Source organism: Sesamum indicum, linkage group LG9 (assembly GCF_000512975.1).
Source record: "Sesamum indicum cultivar Zhongzhi No. 13 linkage group LG9, S_indicum_v1.0, whole genome shotgun sequence".
Lineage (NCBI taxonomy): Eukaryota > Viridiplantae > Streptophyta > Magnoliopsida > Lamiales > Pedaliaceae > Sesamum > Sesamum indicum.
Window position 1 is genome coordinate 1,032,042 of NC_026153.1, and position 21,664 is coordinate 1,053,705.

Genomic DNA, 21,664 nt, shown 5'->3' on the forward strand with positions numbered 1-21,664 from the left:
TTAAAAGATAAAGTAACTATATAGATAAATATTTGGGTAAAATATATTTTCCCCCCTTGAACTATTCGTCATGTAACAATTACCCCTATAAACTAACAAATATAATACTTATCCCCTACAAATAAATTTTTAGACAATATTGCCCTTATATCACACATATATATTTAGTTCAAAGAATTTATTTTTTTTTAGAAATTTTGTATTCTAAGTTTAATTAAAAAAAATTAATTCGAAAAAATTATATTTTATTTATAATAAAGTGAAATATAATTAGTAAGTTAAATAATTTGAATTATATTTTTTACAGGCTCAAAATTAACTAATAAATGAGTACACTTTTCATGAAAAGATATTATTAATTGGGTAAAAAAATTAAGTTAGTAATTATTTATTCTTTTAGATAAAAATAAATAATTATATATCAATGTTTTAAAATATTTTCCTTAAAGAATATGATAAAATGCATTTATTTATTTTTTCTCTAAAAATGTTTAACTTTTGGTTAAGCATATATGTATATATTTTTGTCAATTTATTTTAAGAAGCATGTGAGTTGTCGGTTATGTTATATTTATTATGTATCTACTACATATTTTTATTAATTTATATTTTACTTTTTAATTTAAAATTTTCACTTATTAAAAAATTAGTTAAAAAATAATTTGGTGATGATTTGATGTGCAAAATAGTAAAATAAATTGAAAATAATATAATTATTCAAGACATGAGTGGTATCTATGTCCAACCAAAGGGATAAGTGTTACATTTATTAGTTTAGGGAGTAATGTTAGATGACGAATAATATAGGGGTAAAGTGTATCATGAATATTTATATAATTTTTTATGTTTCGAATAACAAAAAATTGAAAGTGGTAATTTTTAGTTAAAAATTCAAAAATATTGGATTGTAGTAAGTATTATAAACGGTCTGTAAAACAATTAGAGGAAATAATAAAAATTTAATGTGAAAATGGAAAATAGGGACAAAATTTTGCAAATAATGTTCTCTTGGAGTGGATTGATAATTCTCTTTTTTACAAAATAATTTCTCAAAATAATAAAACTATACGATGAGAAGGCAAGGGGGCCACTACGGGGGTGATTCGGCCGCCGCCGCCGCCGACGACTACGCATTCGGTGGCTCCGGCGCTCAAATACACCAAAACACCAAGTCTGGGTATTACCAGGGGCGACACCAGGAGCCGCAGCTGCTCGGCGAGAAGGAACGAGGTCAGGATGAAACTGATTGGCGGTGGGATAGAGATGATGTGCAGGCTAAATTGCCAGAAACTCCTATGTCGCCCACAGCACCCTTCGCTGGAGGCAAGTGTTTTTTTCAATTTCTTCTTCGTTCTTTTGCTCGTTCAGTTATTTTGTTATTAATTTTACTACTTTTTTAGTACATATTGAAGAGTAACATTGTTTTTGTGGAAGTGTGTGCGTGTGAGAATATGCCTCTATCTGGTTGGAAAGCGAATTGGGGCCGTAAGAGCATTGTTTGTGATATACAGCAAGTCATTGCCCTACCGTTAATATGTTGAGAGTTTAACGTTCGAGAGTAATAGTTTTCTAGAGTCACTGAAGACATGATGAATTTGATACTTATCTCATGTTTCTTACTAGTTTCTTTTGTGAATGCTTCAAGTAAATCTTCTTGCAGTACATGCTTTCATTGTTTAGCCCTCTTTCACTCTCTTGCTCGAGGGAGGATGTGTTGTTGGAGGCTTTACTTGCTTCCATTTAATCAGAGGAAGAGTTAAGTTTAATGGAGATAGAGTGACAGATTGGAGTTGAGCTTTAAATACTGACTTTAGAAATTACCAGTAAATGTATTGCTTTCGATTCAGTTATATTCATGTATAGCAATGCATGGTGGTGTTTATGTATAACAAAGGTGCTCCATAGACTCGGAATTGTTTAAGTTTGATTTGTTGGGTGGTCTAAGAACTGTACTGGGGAAGTCAATGCGAGTGACATTCAAGCTCACTGTGAAGGGTCTGGCTACCGTGTTTGATCCAAGTGATTGGAATGTCAACTTGGAAGATGCTGGTTAATTTTTGGGGATATTGCATGTCAATAAGAACTTTTGTAACTTGAGTTACTACTTTGCCAAGCATGATATTAGTTTATTTCATGTAACATTCTGATTTGAAATTAAGCGTTCAGAATTTGGGAAGTTTCTCCCGACATTTCTCTCTTCTGTCAAGTTGTAGTGGAAAGCAGACTGGTTTAGGCAAATTCTAATTTTGTTAATGTGAACGGGTGCATTCCATTTATAACATATTAATATACTTTACAATCTGGGGAAAGTAATCTAATGTCAACTTGATTCTTTGTATCTCCCATACTTGATATGTATTCCCATGCTCTTAATCTCATTTAATAATTAATAAGTGTGCTTATGCACATGTGTCCTGTTCCATTCCTTCCTTTATAGTAATGGTGATATCATCAACAGAGAATTTAACTTGATGTGTGGATTTGCTTGTCTTTAGCGATCGTGGAATTTGAGAATGCGTGAAATAGATTATGATCGGCCAATGTTTTGTTTTCAGATCAGGATTGCTGTTGAAGTGGGGTTTGTTATTTTGTGGAAATTTGAAGAGTTAACTGGAAAGATTTGTTGATGGGAATCAATTTGTTTCTTTATAAGTTTTGCCTTTTCTTGAATCGCCCATTTGTATAATTTAATAAAATTTAGATTTGAAACAAAAGGTGTTTGCATGATTTGCTTTTCTGCAGTAAATGTTGTGGCTGACTTCTTTATGTTTTTTTGAAAAAAATTGGTAATGTTTTTGTACTTTCTCCATCATATCCTAGAACCACGATGATTACTGCCAGCTGCATCCCTTGTAATATCTGTGCTGTTCCACGGTCGTCTGTTTGATCTTAAGTGCACTTTATGGAATCTATTAGATATCGGGTTCCGTGGTTGGATGCCACTTAGTTGGTGGAGTTATTATATAAAAACTTGTTCACCCCCTCCCAGGTGACGCATTTAGATCCATTGCCAACCCCCTAGATCTATCACCTCAACAACCTAGGTTCATGACCCAAAATAAGTACTACAATCTCAATTGATAAAAGCTTGTTACGCTTGGTATGGTAGGTTGTAAATGTGAGTTGTATGATTATGTCCAAAGATGCAATAGGCTCTTCTGACCATGTGAATTAATCTGGGTACTTCAGATTTAGTTTAACCTTTGAAGCTAAACAGCTGGATTATAATTAGTTTCCACGCCCAAGAACCCTCAACACCACCACCCACCCCCTGCGCCCTCGCGGGTACACATAAGAAGAAAAAGGAGAGATTGTTAGAACAAAAAAAGATTCACTTTTTCCTCTTGTTGTAAATTGGACTATTTTGTGTTCTATGTCAAGGGCGTGAAGCACCTGGATCCTATTACCAAGGCCAGAGGCTGGATCCCCCGATGTCAATGGAGAGACAAAGTCGTGGAGATCCTAGATCTCAACCTCAAGAAGAGGATATGGATATAGGCTATGAAGATAATCGCGTGCTACATACGTTTGGAGGTCTTGAGCAGAGATTCTTTGATGACGTCATGAAATTGAGCAAAGAACAGATTGATGCAGAGGATGCTGAAAATGCTAGGCACAGAGAGGTTTGTTCAAACTCCACTTTCAATTTATGCAGTATTCTTTTGACTATCTTTTAGTAATTATCAGTTTGCTTTGCTAAAGGGAACATATGAACTATTGCCAAAAGCCTAAAGAGGAAAACATGGAGTGAGATATTCTCAATCTTTTTGTGCTTTAGACAATTGTTGGTGCCAGGCACCGAGTGGAGAGGGAGAGTGAATATGCTATCTACTCTTAGTTGCAAACCTAACTTTCTTGCAGAGTTTTGAAAGTGATTTAAGAAGCATCTAGACTATGTCAGGTGTATAATCTATACCAGATAAGGCTTATTTCTTGAATGACATACCGAATAAGACATCACAATAGTAGTTTTTGGTCTTCTCTAGTTGTATTATTCTTGTCTTGAAGGAAAATGCATTCTTTCTGGTGAAATCATACTGCAATGAAGATACCTTGTTAAGTTCTGCTTACTCTCTCCAATTATGCTGACATGATTACTGTATCCAATGTTAAGCCTTTTCTTCCAAAATTTTCTTGTGGAAATTAGAATATAGGCAATTTTAGAAATAAAAGAATGTCAACTTATGTAAAATATGAATTTGCTCCATTTTCCAAAAGTTTCAGTCAGAAGATTATGAGTAAGATCGGTTGTTCTTTAGTGGGCAAATCAGTTGGTTCAACCAAAGTTATCTCGTTTTCCTGGCTATCATATCTGTAGTTAGTTGGACAGAGAAAGGGTTCTGGGCCTTTTATCACAGAGCGGAAAATGCCTGTTGAATGTAGTTTGGTATATTTGTTATCTTATAAATAGGAAAAAGAAATCAATTAGTCTCTGTTGTGAGATGTCAATTGGAGAAGTAAACAGCACCCACCACAGTATACTTATGTGGTGTATTTGATCGATATTATAGGGGTTTGCAGTATCTTTGCTTGCTCAGTTTGCTGTCAATTTTCTTTTATTTTCATTGCTCTGGAAAAGAGGGTGGCGTCAGCCTGATAACGTGCTTGATGTACTTATCGATGTTCAGAGAATAAATGCGATCAATGCACAATACCAAGAACAGTTAGTTGCACTGCGAGCCCGGCATGCAGGTCGGAGAGAAGAGTTTCTTCGGAGAGAATCTCAAGCAAGACAACAGCAATACCGGCAGATTGTTATGGAACAATATCCACCCAGTGGCATTGCCCCTAGCGATCCTCGTGGTTTCAATGCAGAAGCTGCATCTGCTCAGGAACCAAACCGAGCTTACAACTCCGACTCCTATGACTCCTACAGAGGACGAGGTCGATTTCCTGGTAATGCTAGGGATCATGGATATGAGCCTAAAATTCCATACACAAGGGGCCGTGCTTATGACACCGGGTCGCGCTATTATTAGTAACATTCCTAGGGTAAAAAACTGTTCTTGCTTGAGTTTCATTGTACTGCTGATTGGGCTACTACATCTACATCGACGTGCCTTTTCTACACCTTTGAGGATCCTGTTAATTTATCCTTTTACCTTTTCTGGTATTATTCCATGAGCTGTATGTTGTAATGGCTTTGATTTTCATCATCAACAACGAAATGTCTGAAACACCAGCATAAATTGAATGGCCCTAGAAGTTCATTAGCCTGATTGCACTTGAGGATTTATTTTGTCAAATGTCACCCAAATTGAAAATATTTCAACTGATTGATCCTGTTCAGATTTCAGCCACTTTGTCCATGCCCAAATGTTGCTATGATAAGAAATTATATAAAATTATTATGTTATGTACACAAACAGAGTAGACGTACGGGTAATTTTTTATTAAATAATTATTGCAGTTAATTCACTTTCTTCCCCATACTCCAAAGCAAAACATATGATTATTAGGATTTAAATTTCAAACTTGCTTAGCATGATTAGTCCTAAACCATGTTCACCTTTCTATTTCTAGCATTCTTCAAACAAAATTGCTAAATTCCCACTCTTCCTATTCATTTTATTGGAGTGAATTTTGACTGAAAAATGTTGCAATTTAAAATAATAATTTCATCGGATCAGATCAGACGTTCATACATTTAGACAGAGCAGCACCAGCAAAGCACCTTTCTCCGCATATCCCACCCCCACCCCAATCCTTCTATAACAGAAATACTAAATGAAATAATCTTCAAAAGAAATTAAATAAAAGATTTCAGACACACAGATTATAAACTAAATATTAAATAATAAAATTTTCTTTTCGCAGGTAATAGTTTCTCTGCAAATCCGGCAATCTCTCATTCTTTTTCTTCTCTCTCTAAAACTGATGTGCCCTTCTGCAAATCTCCTCCGCCATTTCTGAACCCGTGTCTTTCTCTTTCTATACATACACAGACGTATACTGGTAGATATATAAAACCATGGAAAACGATTTTAACATTGATAGCGCACCAGCAATTTCTTCCAGTTCTTTGCATTCTGAGCCACGGCAAGAAGAAGGGGAAGAGCCCTTGTCTTCAGATGATGACCAGAGTGTCTATTTAGTTCCTTTCAGGTATATACATTTTCAAATGTCACTCCAAATCGAGTTGTTATTTTGATTTTTCTTTTCTAGGAAAGACTATAAAATAGTGAACTAGGGAATGAATCCGATTTGGAGAGAAAAGAAAAGAACACGTATCTGTTTGAAACGAATGTGGCGCCCGTGAACTCATATCAGCAAGAATCGATAAAGATTGGAGACCCGAATCGGGAAGATGGAAGAAACTTGAAAAATATAGCAAGAAAAGAGAGAAGAATATCATCGCTGGATTTACTAGTTTGTGTTAATTCTGGGTTTGTTTTGCTTTCTTGAACTGTGTTTTAAAATTTGAACTGATTATGCAATGGTGAGCTGGATTATATCCTTCTGGATTTTGCTTTTTGACTCCCAAAATTTTGTTGATTGAATTTTACTGTCAAGATGTTTTGGAGTTGTGGGGGAGTTCTTGGATGAGTAAGCTAGTGAGAATGCTGTGTCCTCTCGTGATTGAGTGAGGAAAGCTTAGAAGAAATGACCTCCTTTTCTTAGTGCTTATTTCTTGTATTTCTTGTTGTTAGTAAGTGGTTTATTTTTATCTTTTTAATTTATTGTGTTTTAGATGGTGGAAGGAAGCACAGGACTCTTCTTCATCAGAAATAAAGAGGGGAATTCCATATGCTGCATCCCCTGCTCCGCCATATGGGGGTCCAATGAAGATATTCAACAATATATTCAACTCAGATATTGCATTCAACCTAAGGAAAGAGGATGAGTTATTGTCCAATGGGGTAAATGGTGAAGTTGGGGTATCGAGTAGGGACTACGCTCTGGTCCCCGGCGAAATGTGGCTGCAGACACTCAAATGGTGAGTACGTAGCAGCATTCACACTAGGTCCATCTTTTACTTGTGCTGTGAAACTTTCTATTTTCATTTGATATGATGGATTTCAATTTGCAATGCTGTGTGGGGCTTTGCAAGATACGCGCACATGCATAGCCGAAAGTGTGACATTAGGGCTACAGTGGTAAAAATGCGACTTAAATTTTTTTGGCTAGCAGTACCGGAAATGTGATGTCAACATATTGTGCCACGTGTGAGGTACCTCTGGGTTTTCATGTGAATTCATTGTTGTGCCACGTATGTGGAGTAGCTTTGGGTATCTATCATGTGATCTTGTTGCATATTGTGCCACGTCTATGAGATGCCTTTAGGTATCTATCAGGTCCTGCAATAATGCTCATTAGTTTGAGATATATACATTAGTCTTCCAAGTTCAATAATTCAGTTAGTTGGGATTAGGGTTTTTGCTTTCTCTCTCTTGTTTTCACATTTACCTTGCATCTTGGGATTTTTCATTGATTACCATGACATTGATTTCCCTTTATTTATTCAGCCCTTTGTTTCCTTCTATGTTGTGTGTTTAAATATTTGGGTATGATAATCAAACCTGTGTGTTTTGCTAGCTCTCGGCTCAAATGGACATTTTCCATGGATGCAAGTGATGAAGCATTCTTAATGCGCATTTTGTTCATGCTTTTGGAAGTAAGTGTAGTTGATTCCATTTTGGTTTATTTTTCCTTACAGGCACAGTGATTCCAAAAGTTCATTAAAGGAAAAAAAAGGTTTTCCGGCTGTAGAAGAAGACATGTCAGATGTCTATCCGCTGCAACTTAGGCTTTCTGTCCTCCGGGAAACCAATGTGCTAGCAGTAAAAATAAGCAAAAAGGTTTGTGGGATAGCCCAGTTGTGTTTCCTCCTGTTTCGTTGATTCATGAAATGTCAATTTCTCATTGGATATATTTTTTGGGTTTGTTCTTTTCTTTGTCATTTTTCTTCTGCTTGATATTCTCCGCTTGATAAAGACTTGCCACTTGAGTAGGATTTCACTGTTATTAGTTGTCCATTAGTAGTTCACTCTTAAACGTATTCTAATATAGTTAAATGCTATGCTGGAATAAATGAAAGTTGCAGTGGAACTTCACATTGTTGTGGTACTGAATCATGGAATTATGCTGTATTAGCTGTGGGTTATTACAAGATATTGTGACATACAGTGTAACATGTCATTGAGTTGATTATAGGAGGAGGGATCAGCTTTAATATGCTCCCGTTTTATGTCATAAGTGTCTGTATAACTGATCCCTGTAGGAGAGAATAGAATGTTAAGTAATGAACAAACTATGAGAACTAGCTTGACGACTGGGCTTATTTTAACCGTCCTAAGCTGGAAAGGCCAATGATACAAATAATGCTTTGACGGGACTGAGTGGATTTCTACCATATCAATGGAGTAAAATAACTCATTTTTCTATCTCTAGATTCCTTAAGATATGTTGTGAAAGTGGGACTGCACTGAAAAACTAACCGTAGGACCTTCAAGGACTGAAGTAATCATGTCTAATCATTGCCAGAAAAACCAAAAAAGACACTCTAACCATAGCAAAATAATAATGATATTCATGAATCTTAAACAACCAAAGTGACGGCTAGTTGCTTCTGGGCCATTCCTTGTTCTGTATATAGCTTACGTGTTGATACTCATTTTGTGAAATATGTTGCACAACTTAAGTGAGTGTATACATGTAGTTTGAGTTTCTACGTGCTGATTCTGGTTCAATCCTCCATTAATTTTTTAATATTCTGAGACCGCTAAGTTGCAGTCTTTCTAATCCCACTCTAAATAAATATTGAGTCCTAATTTTGACTGCCTGCTTAACAATTAACTTTCAGTAATTTTTAAGCTGCTTTCAGAGATTTTCTTGATCACATTTTCTTCTTCAATTTTAAGTTTCTCTTCTGCGTTAATTTTCAGGATAATTCAGTTGAGTGCTTCAGAAGAGCCTGCAAGATCTTTAATATTGAAGCTGAGCCAGTGAGTGTTTGTATTATTTCCCACCAGTGTAACTTTATTTTTTATCCTGGAAGCTGATGATCAACTCTGTGCTGTGCAGTTACGGGTTTGGGATTTTTCTGGGCAGACAACATTGCTTTTCTTGAATGATAAAAATAAGATCTTAAAAGAGTCCCAGAAGCAAACAGAGCAGGATGTAAGTAATAAATCTTATTTTCAATGCATGAACTGATCATATACTTCTTAATATGGTTGTGCCATTTTGGCTTATTACTTTGAGACTGAAACTTAAAAAACCTCATTTGTTGAAGTCCTAATTTATCAGCAGTGTGAGGTTATTCTCTGTGATGTTTTGTTCTTCTGGAAAAAAGCTTAACACAAAAGTCCATGACGTGTATAGGAATGTGATATTTGAATTGATACGTAAAATATTGATCAAGGTGACTCCTCTTAATCATTCCCTTGACCACCCTTACCCTCCTAAGGGAAGTGACCAATCTTAAAGACACATGTGATTCCCTTTTGTAAGTGGAATTTCTCTCACTTGCTTCAGTTGCTCGTCGACAGAAATGTATATGAGTGCTCCGAGACCTCTGTTCTTTACTGCGACATTTTGTGTAAAGAGTCTCAAGTTTTAACCCTATTCCCCATTCTTACATCTTTCTTTTGCTGATGGAGCTCCATTGGACTGATTAACCAACTAAAGTGATTTGGAAATGATGCGATAGGTCGACAACTGAATTCCAGAAATTGTTTTCTTGCTCTTTGTCCATGCTTTGCGTTATGTACTTATATCTGAATTTATTTTCTTCTTTGATTTATGCAGCCGCTCCTTGAGTTGCAAGTTTATGGGTTGTCAGATTCCATTAGAAATAGAGGAGCTAGGAAAGATGAGATTGGACAATATTCTAATGGCACTTCATATTTCATGAATGGTAGTGCTATCAACAATGGTTCTAATTCTTTCCGAAGCAGTTCTTCGAATCTTCTTGGGAATTCATCTGAAGCTGGTACCTTGGGCTTAACTGGACTACAGAACCTGGGGAACACTTGCTTCATGAACAGTGCTCTTCAGTGTCTAGCACACACACCAAAGCTTGTTGACTACTTTCTCGGAGATTACAAGAAAGAAATAAACCCAGAGAATCCGTTGGGCATGAATGTAAGTCATCTTTTAGGAGTTTTTAAAAGTCAGGCTCTTTTAGTAATTATACCTTCCCTTTTTTCCTTCTGATTGGTTTTTGCTGTTACAAAAGGTTGTTGCCTTTTAGCAAATCAGATTGCCATATGCCATAAATTGTTATTGATAGGTATTGCAGATTCCATTCCTTTTCATGAATGCATCATTTGGATTTTATTAATTGCTAATCCTGTATAGATTCTTTGATGGACTTTTTTTCAGAGTATATGATGTAGAAATTAGGATCAGTCGGTGCTCCTTTACGTATCTTTGATGTAACTTGTGATTGATAGAACTTTATCGAACAATAAATAATTGCTTTTGATAGGGTGAGATTGCTTCATCTTTTGGAGAGCTGTTGAAGAAATTATGGGCTCCTGGAGCAACGCCACTGGCACCAAGAACATTCAAAATGAAGCTTGCCCATTTCGCTCCGCAATTCAGTGGTTTTAATCAGCATGATTCTCAAGTTTGCACTATTCTCTAATTATTATATAAAATTTTCGTTACCCTCTTGTCTACCCTTGATTCTCATAGTGTCCCATCTTCTGAAGGTGGAAGGAATGTTAATATTTTCACCATATTTTCTTACTGTAGGAGCTCCTAGCATTTCTCTTAGACGGTCTCCATGAAGATCTGAATCGTGTGAAGTGCAAACCGTATGTTGAAGCTAAGGATTCTGATGACCGACCAGATGAAGAAGTGGCTGATGAATATTGGAGGAATCATCTGGCTCGTAATGATTCTATAATTGTTGATGTTTGTCAAGTAAGTTTCTTTCTTAGATTAATTTTGGAATGTTATGTTGTTCCATCAGTAACTCAGTGGTTTTCCCTCCTACGAGATGCTTGTTTCTTGTTTACGACTAAAAGCTATTACACATGTTCTTGAGCCAAGCTGTAAAAGTTTATTCTTCTTCTAGGTCTCAATTATATATTATTTTTCAGTTTGTTTGATCCTTTCTTTCTTGAAGCTTTTAACTATCATTTTCGATCTAATTGAATCAGCTCCTAATTTTGCCTCAAGAAGTTTGTGGTTTCTTTTTTTTTGATAATTTTATCTGTTATCACAGTGCTCTGTGGCCATTCATTCAAAGAAAAGCCAAGGACTTATCCTATAGCTTTCATGCCTTCATGATTGCCTTCTCTACTCTAGGCTAACACCCCTGGATTTCTATCATTGCAGGGTCAGTACCGATCCACATTAGTATGTCCAGTCTGTAAAAAGGTGTCTGTCACTTTTGACCCATTCATGTACCTGTCATTACCTCTGCCATCAACATCCACGCGGACAATGACATTGACCGTTGTAAAATCTGATGGCAGTACTAAGCCATCCCCGTTTACTGTTACTGTACCCAAGAATGGGAAACTTGAAGATCTGACTCAAGCTTTAAGCACAGCATGTTCATTGGCGGTTGATGAAACACTTTTGCTGGCTGAGGTAACTGCAGCAATTACTCTGATATATTAATGTAGCAAGCCTTTGGAGTTTCTAATATCATATCAATTTGCTGTTTTACTTTTTCTTAATGCTCTAAGACTATATGAATGTCTACAGATATACAACAATCGCATTATACGTTTTCTGGAGGAGCCAACTGACTCATTGTCTTTAATTAGAGACAATGATCAACTAGTCGCTTATAGGCTGCCGAAGGATGTTGAGGAAGCTCCTCTATTTGTATTTATGCATCAGCAGATTGAAGAGTGAGTTCAACTTTGTGTAATGCTTTCTCCATAATTTGCATTCTTTTATGTGTTATTTACTATATTTTCTAGACGTTGTAGATGCACACACATGAACAGACGGTATTGTCCTTCTATGCGATAGGTTAATTGCACATTCTAAAAAGAAAATAGAAATTATAATGGATAATGTCAGAATTACTGGTTCAACCACTGGTATCGTCATCGTTCATTGAGGCCAAAGAGTGAAACTAGTTGACACCTTTGCTCAAGATCTATTTGTTTTGTCCACCTCTCACACAAGCTCTTTTAGGAGCTTGGACTATAATAGCCACCTCATTTGAGCGTGCTGTCTATATCACATTCTATAAATTGGGATGCATGTAACTTGCCTGTACATATCTACCTAAAATACCTGATTGAGCGGTTTGGGCACGACGGCGCATTGAACTCATAACATTATCTTTTCTGGCTGGGACGATGACCCATCTGATGGTGAAAATCGTATTCTTGATGTTAATATGGCCCATTGATGGTGCAAATGATTTTAGTAGTTCCAGGTCTCACTACATTCTAGGTTTTCATAGATTTGGGCTGAAAAGGACTCTGAGATGTCCTGTGCATTTTAAGTCCATAAGTACTGATTAGCTGGTTTTCCGGATCCCTGTGGCTGCAAATTGTATATCAATATGAAGACATTTTACTTAACCTTCTCTATAACAATGGATAAAATGTCATAGTGGGATATGCTATTGAGTATCATAGTCTTAGTTGCACCTATTTCTTGGTATGTTTATTTTCTTCACCTTCAATTTTGCTTCAATTGTCTTGAGTCCTTGTTGTGCAAGGCAAATGAGTTTGGTTTTTGTTAAATGCTTGTCTTTTCAAAATTTTTAATGCATGCTATAATAATACTATCTATGACAGACAATCCCTTGGTGGGAAATTGACACCCAGTTGGAGGGCATTTGGGGTTCCCCTTGTAGTACGTAAAAACATGGCTAATGGATCTGATATTCATGAAGTGTATGCAAAGTTAGTTGCTCCATTCTTGGTACCTGGTGAAGATTCTCTTGACAATAATGATGGCTCAGACAACACTGTAACTGAAGAAATCATGGACACCGACGACGCCTGCTTAACTAGATTAAGTGGGTCACCTGAGACATCTGATAAAGAAGAGCCTAATGCACAGTCTGATGCCAAATTTCAGTTTTACTTAACAAATGAAAAAGGAACAGAAAAAGGCTCAGAGATTGGAATGGGAGAGCTGGTGAAGCCCACACCCAATCCTGAAAGACTGTATGTGCTTGTGTCTTGGTCAGTGGACATGGCTAACCGTTACGATGTAAAGCCTCTTAGCTCGCTTCCAGAAGTATTCAAATCTGGATTCTTCATGAAAAGGCCACAAGAGTCCGTCTCTCTATATAAATGTCTTGAAGCGTTCCTCAAGGAGGAGCCTCTTGGACCTGACGATATGTGGTTAGTTTACCAGCCCTTAGTTCCCCAAGATTTTTTTTTTCTTTTTCCCCTTATAATTGCTTAGTTTTCTAGCAATTGTTGTGTGAATATCTCAATCACTAAGGAGATTGAACTCAATTTGATAGATCTTCATTCCTTTACAATAAATGCTTGCCGCTTTAATTAAGCCTCCGAAGAAGTTTACTGCACGTGAGACCACATTCATTGTTGTTCAAAGTTTTCACTGTTGAATACATTTGAAAAATATAACACTCAATTGAACTAACCTATTCGGGTCTCCAAGAAACAACAAATTTAAGTTGAAAAAGTATTGTCTAATTACGTAAAACTAGCATCATGATAAAAAAATATCAGTATTTTCCATATTGAGGGATGACGACATTTTATTCATGTGGATGGTATGCATAACTTAATGTGCTTTGTGGCAATTATACCTGAAGTGTTGAGTGCCTGAAGGCTACTCTAATAGTGAGTTCTGCTCTTTATTATTCATTATGCTTCAGTTACCTTGTTTTTGTTCCCATTTTTACATGCATGCATTCAAGTTATTGCCAGGGGGGTTGGGGGTTGGGATCCATACACTAATTTGTCGTCAAACAACATGGAAATAATCATTGATTTGTCTGTTGTATCGAATGAATTTATTTATTTGTCAAAATAAATGCTTTTTTGGTTCACACTCCATTCTTGTTTCTTCTCATTTGTGTCATTTTTGTTGGTGTTGCTGTCAGTTTGATTGAGAACTTTGGCAGCCTTAATATTTCGAATCTCCATTTACCATTTTTAGGTACTGCCCTGTTTGCAAGAAGCACTGTCAAGCAAGTAAAAAGTTAGATCTCTGGAGATTACCAGAAATTTTGGTGATTCATTTGAAAAGATTCTCATACAGCCGGTTTCTGAAGAATAAATTGGAGACCTATGTCGATTTCCCCACCCATGATCTTGATCTGTCCAATTATATTGCCAAGAAGGGTGGTCAATGTTCTCACCGCTATATACTTTATGCAATCAGTAACCATTATGGAAGCATGGGAGGTGGTCATTACACAGCATTTGTTCATGTAAGTTCAGCTTCTTCAAAGTGATATCGGTATTTGTTATGTTTTTGCACTTTGTGTTTTCTTTTTGGCTGGTATGTTTCATCGCACCTACTGATCTTGAGATCATTTCAGGGCATTTTTTGTATTTACCATACATGTTCTTCATCTGATAAAAGCATGAAATGCTCACTAGATTTGTTCAATTCTGGACATCCACAAATTGAGGTGCTTTACATGTTGACATTTAGGCCTTTAGCAAGGAGGAGATTAGATTCTGGCCATGTGTGTAGTAGCCCGGCTTAGGTGCACACTATTAGACCTACACGATGACATCAGCATTTCACTATATGACATCATCATGATGGCGACTTTCACCGCTCGTAGGGTTGCTACACACATGAGCAGTATGAAATCATCCAAGCAATAAGTGACAACTAAATATTTCTTCATGCCCATTTTATTCTGCATATGACAAGTATTTATGAATTTAATAATTTTTTCCGCCTCTTGCTCTGATGTAGCATGGTGGTGATCAGTGGTATGACTTCGACGACAGCCATGTGTCCCCAGTGAGTGAGGACAAGATCAAAACTTCAGCTGCTTATGTTTTATTTTACAGAAGAGTTGAAGATGCCTAACTTGAGATGATGACTGTAAGTGACTACTGGAGAGGGGTTGATTAATCTTTTACATTGGGAAGTGATATGGTAGCATTCTTTTGTCTCGATTAGTTATAACTTGACTCTATTCAGATTTCAAAAATGAAAGTCAATAGTATAGGAGGATGATGCCTAGCATCATCGTAACATAGTAAAAACTGAGGTGGAAGAGGTCCATATAAAGGAAATAACCAGTTGACCGACGCCCTTTTGTAGAACTATAGAAGCTAGCCAGTGAAAGTTTACCGTGCAACTTTTACTGCCGTTTTGAAACAATTTGTGCATGTTCGATGGGAAAGTATACTAATCAAATTGTCGATTGCTGGTGCTCATTTTTTGTGTTTATTTTGTTCCTGGCTTCGTCTCTCCTGTTTTACAGATTATGTTTGATTTTCTATACAGCATTTGATGCCAGAAACTCTGTGTGTGTGTGTGATCTTGAACAAAGGCTGTCTTATTGATTCTGGCCCAGAAAAGGAAAACATTTGTTCAAAATAGCCATAATTGTCTTGAAGTGGGTGGACCATATTGATTGTGAACATCATGTGATGAACCATTCTGAATTATTGAAATATCCATACAAAGACACAGGACCACTTGTTCTTGGGGTTTCATGTCTCCTTCCTATTTCCTTCACTACTTTGCTTCTCTTACCCCCATTTTCAATTAGCTATAAAACTTCTCCTTTATGGATTGTCTCTTTCGTCCATATGTAATCTCTTTTGATCTTATATAATATATAAGATTTCCCTTTTTCCTGTTAAAAGAAAAAAGGCAAGGTTAAAAATTTGATGAGGGAAAAGGAAAGGTACAAAACATAAAGCACAAAGTACTGTATGGGTTTTGAGCTTAATAAGATTATTTTCCTACTAAAAGACTTGCAAATAGTAGTGAGGAGGTTTCAACTCACATCAATTGATTTTAGATCTACTTTTTCAATAAGGTGAAAAATGGGTTTTTCTTGTAATTAATATTAAGAAAGTAAATTTGGTAAAATTCAAGAGAAAAAGAATATGAGAAGAGCTTTTCTGTTAGATATAGGATTTAACTTGATTTCATTATTCATTATTAATTAAAATTAAGTAGCATTCGTCCACAATCTGTAAACTGATTATGGTCTGTTCTATCCTTCTTTACCTTTTCGTTAGTCAAAAGACAAATTTGGGGATGTCATAAACATTTAATTGCCAATAGTATTAGAACACTAGAAACACGATAACTTCAACTAGCAAATTTCTACAATAATTTATTTAAATTAGATTGTGGATCCTCACAATATAATCGAATATTATGATGTAATGAATTATATTGTATTGTCACTAATCAATGAATTAAGCAAATAATTATCAATTTGATAGTGTAACTGACTTTATAAATATTATTGATAAAGAATAATGGTTGATATTATTCAAAAAATAAATTAGTTGTAGTTAGAGCACAATGATCAATACAAATGTGTAAGTGATGAAAGTAAAAGGACATGTAAATACTATAATATATATATATATATATTATTTCAATACTATAATCTAGAAATGACATGTAAGTAAGAGGCCGACAGGGATAGTTTTGTTGTGTTTAATTATTATAATAAATATTGGTGTAAAAACATGTTTATCAACGATTAATTAAATAATTGCAAAATCATATGCACGTGTCAAAATACCTTTGAAAAATTGCTGCATGTACTCGTACTCATAAATCTTTCTACAAACGCCCCATCGCATTATGTGTGTATATACGCCGAACCGTACGAACACACACAGAGACCCGTGCGGGTGTGTGTCCTGAGTTGGTCTTGGTGGAGATGACAGAGTTTTGGGTTGTGGATGACATGACAGCTGATCATCTACAGCTAAACCCCCCACCCCCACACTAAATTCCAACACCCCAACTGCAATGATGTGACGTTACCGATTCTCTGTTATTTAATTAACTTTCATCTTTCATATATATATAATTTCAATAAAGTTTCTTTATGAAAAAGTGTAGTGGTCGAAAAGTTGAAAACAAAACAACACGATTTTACTACTTTGGTAAATTCCAATGTTTTACCCTTCAGATTGTTGTCTGAGATTATTATTATTGTATAAATATTGAGTTGATGAGGAGGGCTTTCACAGAATTGAAGCGCTATCTTATTTTATGCCTTTCTCTCTCACTTTTTTCATTTCATATACTACCTAATCATTGAATGTGACTCATCAATTCTTGAACTGTCCCTCTCAACCCCCCTATATTCATAAACACTTATGATACAGACACAGATGTATTGGTCATGCGTAATTGTATTAATTAAGTCATTTTCAAGAGGTTACAAAACTTCGAATTTAAAGACATTTATAATCTTGTTGAATGTGATATATATATGTATATAATTTATCATATATAAATGATTGTAGTTGTTGATCGGCATTCAAAATCTTGAAATTTAAGAATCTTGTTGTATTATAAATTAATTGTACTAAGGAAGATATATACATATAATACACATGTGTGGATGTTGGTCACATCGATACCTTGAACATATGGCCAAGGTTTTATGTATGGTTATATTGTGGTCGTGTGGTCCTAAGTCCCACTAATTTATAAATGGGCAATTATGTGTTTATATAGGTAGGTACGTAGGATAATGCGTACTGATGCCCCATTATTAATTTATTTTATATGTACGTGTGTGTGTGTGTGTCTAGATACATAAATTGAGATGCATTCTTGATATTTATTGGCATATATATAGTAGTAAGTAGTAGTTTTATTATTTGTATATCACAAAATAATTGTGTGATATATAATTGTGGTATTATGTGTGTGAAAACGATATTGCCAAGTTTATGTTAAATAATTTGAGTTGTTCATTAAGTCATTCGGATCCGGTAGGTAGATGTCATATATATATATATATATATATATATTTATATAGATATGTTAAGGAAATTAATCAATGTTCAGGTGTGCATATATATAAGATATTATAAAGTAAAATACATATACAATAACATTAAAATTATTATTTTTTCACATTTATGTTTTGACCAACCATCCTAATTTCTTTCCTCTTTTACAAAAATCCTAAAGAATTAAAAGAAATCAGCAAATGAACATATGTCCATTCAGTTTTTGAATCTAATTAATTAACTTATTTAAAATGTGAAAAATTCCACTGCAATATATAGGTAATTAGGCATGCTATTATATGAAGGAAGTAATAATAATAATGATGATGGTGATGAAGGCAATAAGAAGAAGAAGAATTAAATGTGTCATAATATATAATTATATTAATTAAAACATATATACCCCAACTAAAATTATGTAAATAAAAGGTCTTCAGGTCAAGCCAAAATTCATCAACATTTTCTTCAAAATTATTTTTTGATCTTTTTACTACTCATATTACCCACTTTATTATCCCGTAATTTAAGTTATTTGACTTTTTTTATTTTTAACTTTTTATAACAATATTTTGGTCCTGTATCTTTTTAATTTTTTTTGTAATTCTAGTCTTTTTTTTTTTTGTTGTTGCTTAAGTGCACCCTTCTCGCTAAATAGATATAAGACCAAAATGCCACCCTAAAAAGTTAAAAGAAAAAAGAAAAGAAAAGAAAACTGGCAAAAATGAGTCTATAAGAATAGTAACTCTAATTTAAAATATTATGTAAAATGCACACACATTTTTCGGAAAGTGAGTGAACTCTGATAGAAAAAGAAATAAAATTACAAAAATTAAAAATTATACAGAACCAAAATGTTATACCAAAAAGTTAAAGTATGAAAATATCAAATGACATAAATTAGGGACCAAAAATACATTTAAGCCTATAAAATATATTAACACTTAAACTTGCATTTGCAATATATATATATATAGAGAGAGAGAGAGTAGGTAGAAATTCAGACTGTGAATCCATCAATTCATTCCCCTCCACTAATTATAAAAGTAAAAAACAATTAACATGGAGCGATGAATGCTAATTAGAAACATATATATATGTAAACGCTGTCTTATCGTACGTACCTCAAATCTCTTAAATTTTTTACAGAAAATAAAATAAAATTTATTTGATGGGAGGAAAAAACTACAAGTGAGCAACCCTAGAGTTGAAGATATGTGGCATTCAATCCCTCCATCATGTAATTATGAAAATGATGCATCACATCCATTCATCATAGATGTAAATCATTAAGATAAGACGACATATATATATAATCGATCGATATTATATATATATATATATATATATATATATATATATAAAATTTGAGTGGTGAGACAATTACAAATTTAAAGTAATTTTAAGATAAGAGGGATGGAAAATGCCACAAATTTCATACTAATTTTTGGGATGGAAGGAAAGCTGCAACTTTTTTTAATTATTATAATTAATTATAATTTTCTTTTTGGTAGTTAATAATAAATAATATTGGTAGCTAGAAACCAAGAGATTTTTCAGTCCCTTCTGCTGCAGCAACTTGATGGTCCAGCTTTGCTGCTTGTTTATTGCCCTCCAGCTTTAGTCCAAAATGAATATGAGGAAAATGTGCCCACTGTAATAATATAAACACAACACCACAAATTACCAACAAAACAAACAAAAATCCTCATTATTTCACTGTTGCTCCTCATTATCATACTACAAATTCAGCTCCCTGCATTGCAATTTTCTTTGCTTTTTTCTTTTTTTCAAAATTTTCCCTCAGATATATACGTCGTAAACTCCAAAACTCAAAATTTTTTTTTTTAACTTTGATTATTTATTTATTTTCCTATACGTACGTATGTTATCATATTTGTATTATACTGGAATCATGTAAATTCAATTCTAATTCAATAATATTGAAAAAGATTGATTTTAGAGCTACTAATTAAGAGGGTAATCATAGTATTCGATTTTACATGTAAGAATCATGGTCAAGAAGTAAGCACTTATGTCTGAAAGAATAAAAGAAGTAAAATTGATTATATATACATATATTGTAAAACATTAATTGTCTCAATGTTTGGTTTTCCTACTTATTGATTAAGGTACATCACATATCCTAATTATATTGTGTCTAATTAATTAAACTAATTATAAATTCCAAAAAGATTTCTTGTTAGTTTATTTAACCAAATTATATATTTTTTCCTTGGTCTGATCACTTAAAATTTTGAAAATGTAATTAGTTAATCAAATCTGTTTTTTGTCGTGCACCGGCCCGTAGTAAAACATTCCCTAATCATATATATATGTAAATAAGTTAGCAAAATTTACTGTTATATATAAGTTTTGTCATTAAATTGAGGCTTCATTTCTCCAGTTTGCTCTTGAAATGTTTTGATAAAACTATTATATTTACGGGCAGGGCAGTCGAGCTCTACATGTTAAAAAAATATTAATATATATGTATTTGATCATAACTATAAATTTATAAAAGAAAAAAAAATCAATTATTAAAACTTTAGATTTTTTTAATAATGGCTTCTCTAAATTAAAAGTTGGATTTTTAACTTTAAACATTAATGATGTGTGAAAAACAAAATGAAGCCAAGTTCAGTAGAAGTGAAATATTAATGTCGAAAAGTTAAAATGCCATCAATAATTGAGATTCTTTAGAGAGATATATACTTAGATGAATTAAATTATATGTATACAGTACTTGTCATAATTAATTGCTAATATATATATATAGCAGTAATGAAGATATTTATGAAAGATCGTCAAATGAAAACACACCAAAATTAAAGCGAGTACTTTAAACTATGGTTGCATTTATATAATTATTAACAATGAAGAATTCAAATTCAAAATATATCATAATTAATTTGATATGAGGATGGATGGACGACTTACATTCTTTGCAGCTGTACTAAAAGCTTCCCGGTGGCTGATTTCAGGATTGCTCGCTTTTATCCTCTGAATCTCTTCTCTGTAAGATTTATATATATATATATATATATATATATATGATGAAGAATTTGATGATGTATTGAAACAATCAGAAATTAAATTAAATCATGCATGGAAATGGAAATGGAAATTTGTTTTATAAAATTAAAAATACATGTGAGCTACTTACTTTATGAATCGGTTATAGGCAGATGGAACACGTTGTCTTTTCTCGGGAGCTGTATTATAAAATCAAAATGGTAAATAAGAGAGAGGGTAATAATATTGTGAGACATGAGACAATTAATGTAAGTAACAAATAGAGATTCTCTTCTCTCTAATAATACAAGTCATGCAATATACATATATATTCAGTACTCTGACAGAGGAAAATAATATATATATATATATGTATATTAATTACTGGTCAATAAATTTACTACAGGTGAATGCAGGTGAATAAGAGGGTAAATTTTCCAAAATTTGTTTCCTGTTGAGTGGAAGGAAATGCTCAAAAATAGTCATGTTAAGAATTTAATGAGTGACCAGCTACCATGCGCTACTATTTCTGTATTATATATATATATATATATATGTTAATTCGAATCTTCTTTTTTATAATTTCCCTATCAACCAAATATGATATCCAATTAATTAATATCTTTTGTTCCTTTCCTAGCTCTTAACCATAGTTTAACTAAATTTAAATCAATTACATGAGATATAGTGATGGTTTTATAATTATACCTACCAAAGCACCATTCCCCATAAATGAAATGTAAGAGGACAAAGGCATTGAGTAGGGGTGGGGGGGGGGGGGG

At 34.0% G+C, this 21,664-nt stretch overlaps 3 protein-coding genes across 5 annotated transcripts in view; 2 read left to right on the top strand and 1 right to left on the bottom strand.

Annotated features, from left to right (window-relative positions):
• LOC105170078 lies at positions 1,024-5,213 on the top strand. Its single transcript, XM_011090684.2, has 3 exons — positions 1,024-1,323; positions 3,382-3,623; positions 4,629-5,213. Exons 1-3 carry the CDS (start codon positions 1,071-1,073, stop codon positions 4,977-4,979), a joined length of 846 nt encoding a protein of 281 aa, XP_011088986.1. The 5' UTR covers positions 1,024-1,070; the 3' UTR covers positions 4,980-5,213.
• LOC105170079 (ubiquitin carboxyl-terminal hydrolase 8) lies at positions 5,759-15,305 on the top strand. Its single transcript, XM_011090685.2, has 13 exons — positions 5,759-6,105; positions 6,692-6,937; positions 7,658-7,799; positions 8,886-8,945; positions 9,025-9,120; positions 9,751-10,086; positions 10,433-10,573; positions 10,702-10,872; positions 11,290-11,547; positions 11,665-11,813; positions 12,720-13,274; positions 14,062-14,335; positions 14,836-15,305. The coding sequence occupies exons 1-13, from the start codon at positions 5,972-5,974 to the stop codon at positions 14,950-14,952; spliced, it is 2,679 nt and encodes an 892-aa protein (XP_011088987.1). The 5' UTR covers positions 5,759-5,971; the 3' UTR covers positions 14,953-15,305.
• Positions 19,242-21,664, bottom strand: part of LOC105170081 (putative axial regulator YABBY 2) — a 6,492-nt gene continuing 4,069 nt past the window's right edge. For all 3 annotated transcript variants that reach the window (XM_011090688.2, XM_020696649.1, XM_011090687.2), the window contains 3 exons: positions 21,034-21,082; positions 20,808-20,883; positions 19,242-19,521 (listed from right to left, as the gene is read on the bottom strand). In XM_011090688.2, coding sequence (XP_011088990.1) covers positions 19,405-19,521; positions 20,808-20,883; positions 21,034-21,082 — 242 coding nt within the window. In that variant the 3' untranslated portion in view covers positions 19,242-19,404. The remainder of the gene's footprint in view (positions 19,522-20,807; positions 20,884-21,033; positions 21,083-21,664) is intronic.

Bases quoted from the DNA above. Each gene is read 5' to 3' on its own strand.
- LOC105170078 (XM_011090684.2), top strand. From the start codon at position 1,071: ATGAGAAGGCAAGGGGGCCACTACGGGGGTGATTCGGCCGCCGCCGCC. The intron at 1,324-3,381 runs GCAAGTGTTTTT...TTCTATGTCAAG, and splicing joins CACAGCACCCTTCGCTGGAG to GGCGTGAAGCACCTGGATCC. The intron at 3,624-4,628 runs GTTTGTTCAAAC...ATCGATGTTCAG, and splicing joins AAAATGCTAGGCACAGAGAG to AGAATAAATGCGATCAATGC.
- LOC105170079 (XM_011090685.2), top strand. From the start codon at position 5,972: ATGGAAAACGATTTTAACATTGATAGCGCACCAGCAATTTCTTCCAGT. The intron at 6,938-7,657 runs GTGAGTACGTAG...TTTTCCTTACAG, and splicing joins TGGCTGCAGACACTCAAATG to GCACAGTGATTCCAAAAGTT. The intron at 8,946-9,024 runs GTGAGTGTTTGT...TGTGCTGTGCAG, and splicing joins TTAATATTGAAGCTGAGCCA to TTACGGGTTTGGGATTTTTC.